Genomic DNA, 16,256 nt, shown 5'->3' on the forward strand with positions numbered 1-16,256 from the left:
ATTGAAATAGTTTGCTAAATCATTACAATCCGCATAGCTTCTTAACGGGAATTGCATGGAAATTAGGCCTAGAAGGAGGCGATTACTCTTACGATGAACTTGTAGTAAAATTAATTATTTCTTCTTCAGAAAAAACTTAGGACGGACTTTGATCTCATCTGCATTTTGTAAATTATTAACAGTATGATTGACTCATATCCATCAAAACCTTCACTTGACATTCTCTTTAATTATTATAAGTGTTTTGGTGCCCTATGCTGTATTGTAACATTTCTCCTTGCAATTAACTTCCCGTAAGTTAGTAAATACATAAATAAGTCATACAGCAGTCAATTCAAATCTCCCGGTAAAATGCGGACTTCAAGCTACGACTTTCTAACCAATCAGCGATCTACACCATGTATGAGCGAACCTTGTTTAATATTCTTTCGAACCTTGAGCTTACACCGTGGACCTAAAATGCCCTCAGATAAGTTTGCAAGTCGGTAAATTATAATTAACGTTAAGTAAATATAAGTACTAACCGGCTACAACCAGAAAATCCAAAATGGAAAAATCGATCAAATTTTTGGTCATCACGGCACACGCAGCAAGATATAATGGCGTGTCTCCTCTCGATGTCGTGGTATTTATATCCGCACCTAAAAATATTTAAGTGATAAACATTGCCTGCATCTAAGCACAACATTTACGTACCTATTAGAACTTATTGTGAAACTCTGCAAAATATTTTCACAAGGGAAATATTTTTAAATACCAGATAAGAAATTTTTATTCCTTTACCTTTTTTAAGCATTAACAGCACTATTTCTTTGCACCCGGAGGCGCATGCTTTCTGAAAAATAACATGTCAGTAAACAAATAAAACAAAATAATAATCAATTAGTCCTAGGATGTGGCAAATGAGTAACACAACATATCTAAATATTATTAAATTTTGTAAAATAAATATTATTTTTTTACCAGGAATGGCGTGCTGCCTCCGATTTTAAAATTAATTGTCTCTGGACGTGTTCCAATGTGGTATAAACAGTGTTCTTTTTGATCATGGTTGTGGAAAGATAGCTGAAAACAATAGTAGTAACAAAAAATTAAAACGATAACATGTATAAATAAATCGATAAACTTGTTACAAAACGATTTACTTACACCAATGGTTCTGATCATTTTTGATGCATTCTTTCTCAATATTTCAGTTTTTTTATTTTTATTTTTATTAAATTCTATAACCTTTTGAATAATTTTGAAAAGTGCTGCAATTATAAGTAATGAAATAAGAATATTCAAAAACATATTTCTTTAGGCCGGAATTTGCTGTGGAATAAAACATTAATTATTAATGTTTCTTTTTTGTCACTTTATTGAAATATTTAAAGAAAGATTATGTTTGCCAAACAATCTACCTGTGTATATGTTTATAAATTGTTTATAAAATGCTGTGTATATGTTTATAAAAGCACACACGAAGATGTGAAAAATAAAAAATAAAGCTAACTCGAAAATAAATAAATATGTAAACTGTCAGAAATATTGAAAAAACATTCTCGCTTTAGGTACATTCGATTCCAGAGAAATGTTTTGAAAATACTTCTAAATAAAATACTGACATTCAAAACAAGTACTGTTTCTGATTTTAGTATAACAATCACATATTATGCAACTGAAAATATTCTGCTTGTTTTTGCGTTTATTATGGGCCGGTATGTCAGTTGCTCTGGCTAGCTAAGATTCATATTGCCCGTCGAGGTGCTCTCCCGTAGAAGTCATTAGCCTAGTTATACTATTACCAAGTAAGTATAGTAAATAATATAGAGGCAAAAAAAATAGTGCTCGTAGATTACATTCCTGAAAAACACAACAAAAATTAATCCAACAACCCTCCCACGTGAATGCTACAGCTATACGCCCTTGACAATTGCAAAAAATACCTTTGTTCCGGGCCATCAGGTCTATAATATTCGCCATTTTTTTCTGTATTATGGGCCGGTACGTCGGATTCTCTTTATCCTCGTTAGCGAGATATTTACGTCCGTCAAGTTGCTATGTGGTAGGAGCCCTGGCAAGGTAAGCCTGGTGATACTATTACGAAATTTTAATGTAACAGACCATGGTATAAGTTCGTTAACAATACAATAGTTAATTAATATTTTTGTTTTGTATCTTAAATTGGGTATACTTTTTGTGAACAGACGAACAATTTATAACTACCTTATATAAGTTAGGAATGATTTACGAATCCCAGATATAAATAATACGATGTTTGTTTGTTAAATAGGTTGGCATTGCGCTCTGGCCATGTATGCTACTTTCTGTGCACGCTGAATTATTTCTGCACATCGTTTCTTTCTCATGAGTCGACAGTCTTGGAAGAAACCTTCGTTTCTAGGGAATCCATTGCTTCCGTCACTGAATGTGACTATGCCTGCAATCCAAAAGATTTAATGTGTTAATTTAGACCTTAACAATCATTTTTATAACAATAATTTGATACCTGGCTTTGCCGGAGTTTTAAAACCTACTTTTTCATAATACTTTCTTACTGCACAGTGAAAAAATATTGAATAATAATATAAAATATAATGTCTCATCTTATTTTTTATTTAAACGGTTATTTCTCAGCTACACAGCTTATATTGGGATTGAATGATCTTGCGGGCTGAAAGTTCCTAATGAACCTTAGAAATTATCACAGCAAAAACACTATGCAAATTTCAGACAGATAGATTATAATATCCTTTATAGATAAGTAAATTATTATCAATTTGGACATCAATGTCAGATTTAAATGTGGATTAATTTTCAAGGATTAACTATCAGATTTAAAATAAGAAAGACAATATTACCAAGACCCCAAATCCTCCCTCCTCTGAATTCCCCTTCGTACTTCATTCCATCTGCTCTCCAAAACACCCCGTGGCCGTGGAACCACCCCTGCATGAACTCGCCTTCAAATCTAATCAAACAAACACAACATGATTACAATCAGCTGGTGGTTGGGCCAATTATTAATAGTGTCACATTTCCCCTCAAACTCTATTGTCACTGACTGTTTGCCTTTATTTGGAACAACAATACGTGACCGCACCAGGACTAAATAAAGTCCTTGAGTCGTTTTCCAACATAAAGTCTTCCAAGAAAGTCTAGAATTTTAATAAAATGGCATTAAAATTTTACGTTACTGTGGCAACACTGAGTAACACCGATTTGGAAAAAATTTTAGAACATTCAGTGTGAGGTTATGCTTGACTCCAGAATTTGATAATTGACATTTACAGGAAAATTATCATAATTTTTTTTTTTTTGCTAATGCTGTGTGTTTCTTCCACTCAATTTAATTAATTTATATTGAACTTCGGAATGCCGAGCTCCTGTCAACTAATCCATATGGATACGCCAGCGCTCAAGGGATACAATTTTTTTATCCAATGGGTACTTTTGGCGCTTGAGAAGTTAAACATCTTAAAATTGCTTCATTGATAAATTCATTATGTACCTACATCAAAAAAAAACTTCCATGCAATGGCCATTCTACACGCTAATATAAAACAATGAGGTAGTTAGAATATGATGTAGGATTATTTCCTTTTAGAAAGTGGCACTAATTTCTAAACCCCGTTTTACGTTGATGTGAAAAATATTCACTTGGACCGTAGTTCTTTTTTAAAGTTACAAGTGCTGTTGGCTGTTCAACACACTTCGTTAGTATGACAGAAGTAAAAGTTCCCATAGCCGTTCCGTACAACGAGCACATAAACCAAAAAAAAGTGTGGGACGCGGACTAGCATCACCAGATCCAACTTCGGGTAGGTGGATTTATTAACCTAAACTTCCCATCTCGATAACACGAAATTTATTTACAGTCAACTCCTTTAAACTACCACTGGCAGGTTCCTGCTTTTTGACATACCTTAATACTAAGGTTTAAGAATCATAATATGAAACAGAAACATTGACATAACGAAAATATGCACACACAGTAAAACAATCTGATAACAAAAGCAGTTGTGATCTGTTAACAAGTCATCAATAACGAATAATTATTGTATGAAAAACAAATGTGAAATCTACGCAAGTTTAAGGGCAGTTTATTAGTACGAGAAACTTTAAAACTTACTTGGCACCATCGGGGAATGTCATAACACCCAAGCCGGAAGACAGTCCATTAGTAAAGGCTCCGTCGTACCTAGTACCGTCTGGCAACACCAGGTGTCCCATCCCGTGCTTCTGTCCTCGGGAGTTCCATTCCCCGATATAGCGAGTCGTATCCTCGTATTTATAGGCCCCTGTCTTTGCCACTCCTGGATCCATCACTGCCAAACAGATTTATATACATAAACACGTCACTATTCAACTATCTCAACCGTTTGGAGCCAGTGAGACTACGGCATATGCAATTGGCGTATTTTGTGAGGTGGAAGGTAGTGGGGAAGGGAAGGTGATGGGGAAGAAGAAGGTTGGGAAGTACCTACCTGGCTATTCAGACCTGGTCACCAAACAAAGCTATTTGAAGCAACATTTTAATTCTGAACGGTGGTTTTACATATTTTAAATATAGTAAAAATATATTATTTTTAATTGATAAATTGTAAAATGAAAAAAAGTAATCAAAGAAAATTTACTTGCGACCTCCGAATTCGTAGCCGAGGATTGTAACCACTCGGCCACGGAAGCCGTTAGATAAATGTAAGTATGAAGTGAACGTCTTCACTAATCAGAAGTTTACACTAACAATCAATTGAAGATTATTAGTTAATATGAGCTACTACCTAGTACCGTCTGATTTTTATCTTTTTAATAAAGTAAATTAATGTAACAACACACACCACAATAAATTTATGAAAAAATCTTCAGAATGTATTTTATTTCACCATCTGAATGCTTATAACTATTCAATTTTAAATATTTGCAAAGAAAGTTAATGAAAATTTTCCATACCTTCAACCATTTTGGATGTTTGTAGGTTAGCTGCACAAATGACAGTGGATATTCATCGATACAAACATTGAAGTGTTTTTCTAAGGTTTCCCAGCGGACAGCCTTGTAATCGAATTAAGTACACAGACTTAGCCCATGTAAACTTCATCACCCTACTTTAAATAATGCTACTAATTGGAAACATTCATATAACTATCTAGAATATTGCTTTTTATGTGGATATCATTAGTTATGTATTAGACAAGGATGGGTTGTTTCACAGAATTTGAAAAATTCATCAAATTTATAAGTTTCCTATTTACGTTCTGTTTTTATCGAAGTCAATTTTGTCAATGTTTAATTAATTATTTATCACATAAAATATTAACTGAATCGGAATTGTATAACTCACTATAATTATGAATAATATTAAAATCTTCAATCTGTAAAATTCACTCGCCATAACAGAGGCATCCATCACATGGCGGTTGAAATAATATTCAAAATGTATCATCCAATGCAAATTTTCTTTGAAATAAAAATAAATAAAAAACGGCGTAACAACCGCCCCATGACTTGTATTTTAACATTGAAATTTGATGAATTTTCCAATTCTGTGAAACAATTCGTTTTTAGTGTTATCTATGGGTTGTCTCGCAAATTTTTTTAAATAATCAACATCTAATAATTTCCAATGGTATTTACCTCTCAATCCCTGCATTATAGACAGCTTTTGGTTCTTCGTACGCAAAGATTTTTACAAGACTGTTACGCAACCTACCAATATATGCTACTCTTTAAAGCTGGTTTCTTTACACGGCACTGCCTGAATTATACTGAACTTGATCATTTTTTAAGTGCAGTCATGGAATTAATACAATGTCAAGGGACTCTAGCGACGAAGACAATAATATTGTTCGTCTTCATACATATTTACAAGCATAAAAAACGATATAAAGATGATTTAAGGTTCATCCAAACAACGAAATAAATGTTAATTGGAGGACATTTGTCGCCACCAAGGAACTACATGAGAATGATGTCAAATTGACTTTTCTTTCGAACCTCAATCCACAACATGTATTCTGGTAAATTATAGTTATATAAACATGGATATTTTCCTACCTCCAGAATGAATTTAACATTCAAATCGTGTTCGAACATCATCTCTGACAAACGAGTAGTAGATGCGAATGCAAGACGTGTAGTGTGCTACCAGTACTATCAGCAGCGTGCAAGTGACGTCAAACCAATAGTCAATGCGTAACATTGTGTGCGAACACTAGCAAAATAGTATGAAGGACACTCACGAGCAGCATGTATGCTACACGACAAACTCGAGTCGCTTGTAAGTATCTCCTTGTATGAATGGCCTTATTGTTACCAATGCCATCTATAAGTAACCTCTTAAACTACTATCTAAGATATCACACCTAGTATTTTATATTTAAGAATATTCTCAGAGGAGCAAATTCCCTTCAATAAAGCTCACCCAGGTTGTACCTGGATATAATTATGGTAAAAAAATTTAAAATAAAAACACAACAGGTTAATAAAATTAATAAAAATACTAGATAGAGATTGAGAAGTAAAAAAATATATAATTTATGTTTAGTTTTTTACACAATACATAATGCCTTTTCATATATTTTTTTAATTAAGATGCAAGTAGCCTATTCAAGTAGATTCTTCATCAACATCATCTTCTTCACTCTCCGAATCAGCAGTTCCTCTTCCACTAGATTCACTTCCCGAATGGTGCTCATCTACTTCCATTTGTTCTTCATTCTGTCGATTGCGTTTCCCGAGATCCTGAATGTATTGCATTGTATACTTGTTAAAATCGCAGCTGTAAAAAAAAAGACAAATTTGTAATTAAGATCTGGGGTTCAAATGTCAATTTCACCAGTTTCACAATTTCAGAAAAATGAACATTTGATGCCTCCATTCGACAGACAAGCATTCAATCATCGAGTCAGCAAGTAATAACAAAATATTATCTGTTTAATTGTGCGGGAAGAACTCACATTTCAGACAGCTGTTGATATTTTCTAGAAAGTGTTTTTTCTAAAGCCAGAAGTGTGGGCATAGCGAACATTCCCTGCAGACGAGAATTGTGTATTGTTGTCGCATAGCTGATCCAATGCAGGTATAACTCTATGTGGCGGCTGTCCTCAAACAAAGTGGAAATCGCTTTGAGAAGCCGGTGCAAGTATTCATCGGGAAGACTTGCAATAGTAAGCTGGACTGAAATAAATTTAAAAAACTAATAAATAAACAATAATTAATTTATTTGTATTAAAAACTAAATCGGTTGCAAGTTCGATGTTACAACAAGGTGTCTGCGGGAAAAGTTGAATTGTTTATATGGGAAAATAAATAATCTTCTACAGATAAATATTATGGGAAAAAAAGTTGGAATTTAAAAAAACTTATTTATACATTTTACTTGTACCATCATGTAAAATAATCACCTACCGAAGTCAGCGCACTTTACCCCTGGACACCCTGTATAATAATTTAGTGATATTCCATTTATAGATGGTTTTTAAGAAACAAACAGGAAAGATCTGTTCCAGAGCATGGAAAATACTAAGTAATGTGAAACAGTGTAATTTTATTTATGTAACCCTTTGCTTGTCCTTAATTACTATTGATTTATCTGCCACCAATTCATAATTAATAATTAATGAAGAATTTGACGTTTTTAGATTGTGTTACAAAGAATTCGGATATAATAAATCAGATTTAAACATTTTTAAATATTTTAAAATGTCGAGTTAGACTCGACATAAGAGTAGACGGAAGTGACAGCGACAGCACTATGTAATTCTACTATTGTTACTGATTTATTGTAATGATTCGATTTATTTTGGGATGGTTTGCAGCCATAGGTATACAAAAGTATTAACTGTTTGTGCAAACTTACTATCACTGATAGATACTCGTTCAACAGCCTCCTGAATGATTTTCATCTCATTCAGCTGCAGAGCGGCCATCAAGGCCTCCGTCCACTCCTGCTTATTGAGGGCCTCCTTCACCATCTGAGGAGTGGCATTGAGCTGAAGTTCAAACGGCTGGAACACTCCACCTGTGTTCAGGGAATACTGCATCAATCCTTCTGTTGTAGCCACTGAGAAGCTCTGACCAGTGGGAGAGAATTGTACACAGAATACTCGCACCTGAAAGGATTAAATTAAAAATAGTATAATTTACATTGCTATAAAATTAAATTTATAAGGCTGATATCGTGCAGAACAGAACTAAGAAATAAGCAGGGATTTCAATTAGGGAGGCGGGTATGGGTACCGCCGCTCCGGAACCATTTATTGGATAACCGACACATCTGTCATAGGTCACCTCAAGCAGTTCGTTTGGTGACTTAACAGGGCTTGCCGGGTTCATGGGATGAGGTTTATCCGGATCTTGGCGAGCGACGCGTCTGTCCACCAAACGCATGGTGGGCCAGATCAGGAGACTGGTTGAGGGAGAACTTTTGACCACTCCAACAGGGCTTTTTCGGAACAACGCATTCATGAATTTGTAGCAGAAGAATCCAGATTAATTCATTAATAATAAGCAGCTCGACGCTACTTAGGTACGTACTTGCTACTTAGGTACGTACTCGCAGTCGAAATCAAAACAGAGCAACCTACGTACTACAAGCACCTACTTGTCTAACGACGACAATAATATCGCAAGTCGGTCTTTCACATTATGAGAACTCGCCAGAAGGTTCAAGTCTGCCGCCTAGGCATAATTGCCACGCCGCCGAAACTTCGGGAAAGGGCCAGACCGAGCGAGTGGCCTCGATTTAGTTGCCATTTAACTACCTGCTGTTGCCACCAGCCGAACAATATAAATAAGCCCGACGCAGCGAGCATAATTATTAGTATTCAGTATTTACTATCGTCAACAGCTGCTACCTACGAGTACTACGACCTAGTTTCGCGAACATTCCATAGTATTTGTGCATAAATAAACGTGAAATATTGTGAGTGTAAATCAGCTTTCAACTTATAAATAAACACTATACCTGAGTTGGAGAGATCTTTCATTTATACACCACGATAACCACAAATTCATATGTCTGTCACTCCTGGACACACTCCTTCTCCTTCTTTTACTAAAAATACCCTCCACACAGCATCCTAAAGATGACATAGGCCCCGAGGATAATTATTTTCCTCAGGGCCTCCTATGTGGAGCTAATGTAACAAAAAAGAAAATGGCATCTAAAAGAGCCTGATTGATTCTATAATATTATTTAACAAACCTCTGGTTTAAAGTTTCTATCGGCCATGTCGCCTTGCTTCACCCCTGGTAACCTTAGTTTAACATCGCCTCCTTCTAATTCACTCCTTTTCTCCACAAGCATCAGATTTCCAAATTCCGTCAGGTTGCGCCGACTCACAAAATCCTGAAAATATTCAATATTAATTTCTAAATAAAAACATTACATGGATGTAGGTTATAACATGTTATGTTAATGTGAATTTACGGAATTTGTAAAAATAAACTGTATACTTACGCCCATTGCATCTAATGATTTGTTTAATGTGATTTGGAATTTCTTTAAAAGTACTGATTCGTTAATACTGTAAATGCAGATATTCTTGGATTGTCCTCCGGCTAAAACACATTTCCCGTCAGCCGAATAACATAGAGATGTGTCCAAATGGACAAAATTCAATTGTATCAATGTCCAAATGGACAAAGTTCAATTGTATCAATGTCCAAATGGACAAAGTTCCAATGGATGAATGTCCAAATGGACAAAGTTCAATTGTATCAATGTCCAAATGGACAAAGTTCAATTGTATCAATGTCCAAATGGACAAATTTCAATTGTATCAATGTCCAAATGGACAAAGTTCATTTGTATCAATGTCCAAATGGACAAAGTTCCAATGGATGAATGTCCAAATGGACAAAATTCAATTGTATCAATGTCCAAATGGACAAAGTTCAATTATATCAATGTCCAAATGGACAAAATTCAATTGAATCAATGTCCAAATGGACAAAGTTCAATTGTATCAATGTCCAAATGGACAAAGTTCAATTGTATCAATGTCCAAATGGACAAAGTTCAATTGTATCAATGTCCAAATGGACAAAGTTCCAATGAATGAAGGTCTAAATGGACAAAGTTCAATTGTATCAATGTCCAAATGGACAAAGTTCAATTATATCAATGTCCAAATGGACAAAATTCAATTATATCAATGTCCAAATGGACAAATTTCAATTGTATCAATGTCCAAATGGACAAAGTTCAATTGTATCAATGTCCAAATGGACAAAGTTCAAATGGATCAATAACCGAATGGATAAAGTTCAAATGGATGAATGTCCAAATGGACAAAGTTCAATTGTATCAATGTCCAAATGGACAAAGTTCAATTGTATCAATGTCCAAATGGACAAAGTTCCAATGGATGAATGTCCAAATGGACAAAGTTCAATTGTATCAATGTCCAAATCGACAAAGTTTAATTGTATCAATGTCCAAATGGACAAAGTTCAATTGTATCAATGTCCAAATGGACAAAGTTCAATTGTATCAATGTCCAAATGGACAAAGTTCAATTGTATCAATGTCCAAATGGACAAAGTTCAATTGTATCAATGTCCAAATGGACAAAGTTCCAATGGATGAATGTCCAAATGGACAAAGTTCAATTGTATCAGTGTCCAAATCGACAAAGTTTAATTGTATCAATGTCCAAATGGACAAAGTTCAATTGTATCAATGTCCAAATGGACAAAGTTCAATTGTATCAATGTCCAAATGGACAAAGTTCAATTGTATCAATGTCCAAATGGACAAAGTTCAATTGTATCAATGTCCAAATGGACAAAGTTCCAATTAATGAAGGTCTAAATGGACAAAGTTCAATTGCATCAATGTCCAAATGGACAAAGTTCAATTGTTTCAATGTCCAAATGAGCAAATTTCAATTGTATCAATGTCCAAATTGATACAATTGAATTTTGTCAAAGTTTTGTCAAATTTTGGACAAAATTCAATTGTATCAATGTCCAAAGACAAAGTTCCAATGAATGAATGTCCAAATGGACAAAATTCAATTGTATCAATGTCCAAATCGACAAAGTTCAATTGTATCAATGTCCAAATGGACAAAGTTCAATTGTATTAATGTCCAAATGGACAAAGTTCCAATGAATGAAGGTCTAAATGGACAAAGTTCAATTGTATCAATGTCCAAATGGACAAAGTTCAATTGTTTCAATGTCCAAATGGACAAAGTTCCAATGAATGAAGGTCTAAATGGACAAAGTTCAATTAAATCAATGTCCAAATGGACAAAGTTCAATTGTATCAATGTCCAAATGGACAAAGTTCAATTGTATCAATGTCCAAATGGACATATTGATACAATTGAATTTTGTCCATTTGGACATTGATACAATTGAACTTTGTCCATTTAGACCTTCATTCATTGGAACTTTGTCCATTTGGACAATGATACAATTGAACTTTGTCCATTTGGACATTGATACAATTGAACTTTGTCCATTTGGACATTCATTCATTGGAACTTTGTCCATTTGGACATTGATTCCATTTGGACATTGATTCATTGGAACATTGTCCATTTTGATACAATTTAACTTTGTCCATTTGGACATTGATACAATTGAACTTTGTCTATTTAGACCTTTATTCATTGGAATTTTGTCGATTTGGACATTGATACAATTGAACTTTGTCCATTTGGACATTGATACAATTGAATTTTGTCCATTTGGATATTCATTCATTGGAACTTTGTCCATTTGGACATTGATACAATTGAACTTTGTCCATTTGGACATTGATTCATTGGAACATTGTCCATTCGGACATTGATACAATTTTACTTTGTCCATTTGGACATTGATACAATTGAACTTTGTCTATTTAGACCTTCATTCATTGGAACTTTGTCGATTTGGACATTGATACAATTGAACTTTGTCCATTTGGACATTGATTCAATTGAATTTTGTCCATTTGGACATTCATTCATTGGAACTTTGTCCATTTGGACATTGATGCAATTGAACTTTGTCCATTTGGACATTGATACAATTGAACTTTGTCCATTTGGCAATTGATTCAATTTAATTTTGTCCATTTGGACATGATCTTTCAACTGTCAAAAAAACAAAATGGCATTTGATGACAAAGTTACATTTGAATTTCTCTGAAACAACCCGCCTTAAATCTTTTAGAAGTGAGCACTTCTTCCATGGGAACCTTATGTGCGGTTTTAATTAATACTCACTGCCAAAATGGAAAGTCTCCAATTAGCCTCCATAAAAAAGATGGTTTTTCTAAAAATACAACTTTATGGAGATTTTGTGACTGAGTTCGATTTGGATAACGATTCTTATCACTATTCCAATATTTCAGCCAGTTTGGTCCCATAGAACCTGAAAAAACTGCTTCTAAAGTTCGAACCCAAGTCTGAAATTAGCGTCCATAAAAATCATGATTTTTCTAAAAATACAACTTTATGGAGATTTTGTAACTGAGTTCGATTTGGATATCGATTCTTATCACTATTCAAAAAATTCAGCCATTTTGGTCGCATAGAACCTGAGAAAACTGCTTCTAAAGTTCGAACCCAAGTCTGAAATTAGAGTCAGTAAAAATCATGATTTTTCTAAAAATACAATTTTATGGAGATTTTGTGACTGATTTCGATTTGTACCATGCTTCTTATCACTTTTCCTAAATTTCAGCCAATTTGGTCCCATAGAACCTGAGAAAACTGCTTCCAAAGTTCGAACCCAAGTCTGAAATTAGCGTCCAAAAAAATTAAAAATTTTCTAAAAATACAACTTTATGGAGATTTTGTGACTGAATTCAATTTGGTTAGCGATTCTTATCAATATTAGAAAATTTCAGCCAGTTTGGTCCCATAGAACCTGAGAAAACTGCTTCCCAAGTTCGAAGATTTTGTGACTGAGTTCGATTTGGTTAACGATTCTTATCACTATTCCAATATTTCAGCCCGTTTGGTCCCTTAAAACCTGAGAAAACTGCTTGCAAAGTTCGAACCCAAGTCTGAAATTTGCGTCACTAAAAATCATAATTTTTCTAAAAATACATTTTTATGGAGATTTTATGACTGATTTCGATTTGTACCATGCTTCTAATAACTTTTCCTTAATTTCAGCCAATTTGGTCCCATAGAACCTGAGAAAACTGCTTACAAAGTTGGAACCCAAGGCTGGAATTAGGCTCCATAAAAAAGATGGTTTTTCTAAAAAGTTAACTTTATGAAGATTTTGTGACTGAGTTCGATTTGGATAACGATTCTTATCACTATTCCAATATTTCAGCCCGTTTGGTCCCTTAAAACCTGAGAAAACTGCTTGCAAAGTTCGAACCCAAGTCTGAAATTTGCGTCACTGAAAATCATAATTTTTCTAAAAATACAACTTTATGGAGATTTTGTGAATGATTTCGATTTGTACCATGCTTCTTATCCTTTTTCCTAAATTTCAGCCAATTTGGTCCATAGAACCTGACAAAACTGCTTCAAAAGTTCGAACCCAAGTCTGAAATTAGCGTCCATCAAAATAATAATTTTTCTTAAAATAAAATTTTATGGAGATTTTGTGACTGAATTCAATTTGGTTAGCGATTCTTATCAATATTAGAAAATTTCAGCCAGTTTGGTCCCATAGAACCTGAGAAAACTGCTTCCCAAGTTTGAACCCAAGGCTGAAATTAGGCTCCATAAAAAAGATGGTTTTTCTTAAAATTAAACTTTATGAAGATTTTGTGACTGAGTTCGATTTGGTTAGCGATTCTTATGACTATTTCGAAATTTCAGCCAGTTTGGTCACATAGAACCTGGGAAAACTGCTTCTAAAGTTCGAACCCAAGTTTGAAATTAGCGTCAGTAAAAATCATAATTTTTCTAAAAATACAACTTTATGGAGATTTGTAACTGATTTCGATTTGTACCATGCTTCTAATAACTTTTCCTTAATTTCAGCCAATTTAGTCCCATACAACCTGAGAAAACTGCTTACAAAGTTCGAACCCAAGGCTGAAATAAGGCTCCATAAAAAAGATGGTTTTTCTAAAAAGACAACTTTATGAAGATTTTGTGACTGAGTTCGATTTGGATAACGATTCTTATCACTATTCCAATATTTCAGCCCGTTTGGTCCCTTAAAACCTGAGAAAACTGCTTGCAAAGTTCGAACCCAAGTCTGAAATTTGGGTCACTAAAAATCATAATATTTCTAAAAATACAACTTTATGGAGATTTTGTGAATGATTTCGATTTGTACCATGCTTCTTATCCTTTTTCCTAAATTTCAGCCTATTTGGTCCATAGAACCTGACAAAACTGCTTCAAAAGTTCGAACCCAAGTCTGAAATTAGCGTCCATCAAAATAATAATTTTTCTTAAAATAAAATTTTATGGAGATTTTGTGACTGAATTCAATTTGGTTAGCGATTCTTATGACTATTTCGAAATTTCAGCCAGTTTGGTCGCATAGAACCTGAGAAAACTGCTTCTAAATTTCGAACCCAAGTCTGAAATTAGCGTCCATAAAAATCATAATTTTTCTAAAAATACAACTTTATGGAGATTTGTAACTGATTTCGATTTGTACCATGCTTCTTATCACTTTTCCTTAATTTCAGCCAATTTAGTCCCATACAACCTGAGAAAACTGCTTACAAAGTTCGAACCCAAGGCTGAAATAAGGCTCCATAAAAAAGATGGTTTTTCTAAAAAGACAACTTTATGAGAATTTTTTGACTGAGTTCGATTTGGATAACGATTCTTATCACTATTCCAATATTTCAGCCCGTTTGGTCCCTTAAAACCTGAGAAAACTGCTTGCAAAGTTCGAACCCAAGTCTGAAATTTGCGTCACTAAAAATCATAATTTTTCTAAAAATACATTTTTATGGAGATTTTATGACTGATTTCGATTTGTACCATGCTTCTAATAACTTTTCCTAAATTTCAGCCAATTTGGTCCATAGAACCTGACAAAACTGCTTCAAAAGTTCGAACCCAAGTCTGAAATTAGCGTCCATCAAAATAATAATTTTTCTTAAAATAAAATTTTATGGAGATTTTGTGACTGAATTGTATTTGGTTAGCGATTCTTATGACTATTTCGAAATTTCAGCCAGTTTGGTCGCATAGAACCTGAGAAAACTGCTTCTAAAGTTCGAACCCAAGTCTGAAATAAGCGTCCATAAAAATCATAATTTTTCTAAAAATACGACTTTATGGAGATTTTGTGACTGAGTTCGATTTTGATTGCGATTCTTATCACTATTACAAAATTTCAGCCAGTTTGGTCCCATAGAACCTGAGAAAACTGCTTCCAAATTTCGACCCCAAGTCTGAAATAAGCGTCCATAAAAATAATAATTTTTCTAAAAATACAATTTTATGGAGATTTTGTGACTGATTTCGATTTGTACCATGCTTCTTATCACTTTTCCTAAATTTCAGCCAATTTGGTCCCATAGAACCTGAGAAAACTGCTTCCAAAGTTCGAACCCAAGTCTGAAATTAGCTATTATTGTAGAAAGCAATCACTTTGTGGTTTGACATATTTAATAAAATAAAATACTTTTTTGTTTTAAAACCACGATATTTATTAATTTAAGAACCGACCGGTTTCGCTTTACTTAAGCATCATCAGGGTACAAATTAATACTAGTATTAATTTGTACCCTGATGATGCTTAAGTAAAGCGAAACCGGTCGGTTCTTAAATTAATAAATATCGTGGTTTTAAAACAAAAAAGTATTTTATTTTATTTTATCTGAAATTAGCGTCCAAAAAAATTAAAATTTTTCTAAAAATACAACTTTATGGAGATTTTGTGACTGAATTCATTTTGGTTAGCGATTCTTATCAATATTAGAAAATTTCAGCCAGTTTGGTCCCATAGAACCTGAGAAAACTGCTTCCCAAGTTTGAACCCAAGGCTGAAATTAGGCTCCATAAAAAAGATGGTTTTTCTTAAAATTAAACTTTATGAAGATTTTGTGACTGAGTTCGATTTGGTTAACGATTCTTATCACTATTCCAATATTTCAGCCCGTTTGGTCCCATAAAGAAAACTGCTTTCAAAGTTCGAACCCAAGTCTGAAACGTGCGTCCATAAAAATCATAATTTTTCTAAAAATACAACTTTATGGAGATTTGTAACTGATTTCGATTTGTCCCATGCTTCTTATCACTTTTCCTTAATTTCAGCCAATTTAGTCCCATACGACCTGAGAAAACTGCTTCCAAAGTCGGATCCCATGGCTGGAAAAGCTCCATAAAAATGAT

The 16,256-nt window shown here is 33.9% G+C and overlaps 2 protein-coding genes across 2 annotated transcripts in view; both read right to left on the reverse strand.

Moving 5' to 3' along the window:
* Nucleotides 1-2,267: 2,267 nt before the first annotated feature.
* Nucleotides 2,268-4,308, reverse strand: LOC149412195 (MORN repeat-containing protein 4 homolog). Its single transcript, XM_089645976.1, has 3 exons — nucleotides 4,115-4,308; nucleotides 2,844-2,953; nucleotides 2,268-2,422 (listed from the first exon to the last, which is right to left on the reverse strand). The coding sequence occupies exons 1-3, from the start codon at nucleotides 4,306-4,308 to the stop codon at nucleotides 2,268-2,270; spliced, it is 459 nt and encodes a 152-aa protein (XP_089502102.1).
* A 2,283-nt stretch (nucleotides 4,309-6,591) lies between these two features.
* The window catches only part of LOC149412196 (periodic tryptophan protein 2 homolog), a 201,990-nt gene continuing 192,325 nt past the window's right edge, over nucleotides 6,592-16,256 (reverse strand). The window contains exons 2-5 of the mRNA XM_089645684.1: nucleotides 9,191-9,334; nucleotides 7,844-8,096; nucleotides 6,942-7,161; nucleotides 6,592-6,763 (exon numbers count right to left, since the gene is read on the reverse strand). Of these exons, the coding sequence (XP_089501810.1) occupies nucleotides 6,592-6,763; nucleotides 6,942-7,161; nucleotides 7,844-8,096; nucleotides 9,191-9,334 (789 nt within the window). The remainder of the gene's footprint in view (nucleotides 6,764-6,941; nucleotides 7,162-7,843; nucleotides 8,097-9,190; nucleotides 9,335-16,256) is intronic.

Source organism: Hesperophylax consimilis, chromosome 23, assembly GCF_061612785.1.
Source record: "Hesperophylax consimilis isolate HC1 chromosome 23, BYU_Hcon_1.0, whole genome shotgun sequence".
Classification (NCBI taxonomy): Eukaryota; Metazoa; Arthropoda; class Insecta; order Trichoptera; family Limnephilidae; genus Hesperophylax; species Hesperophylax consimilis.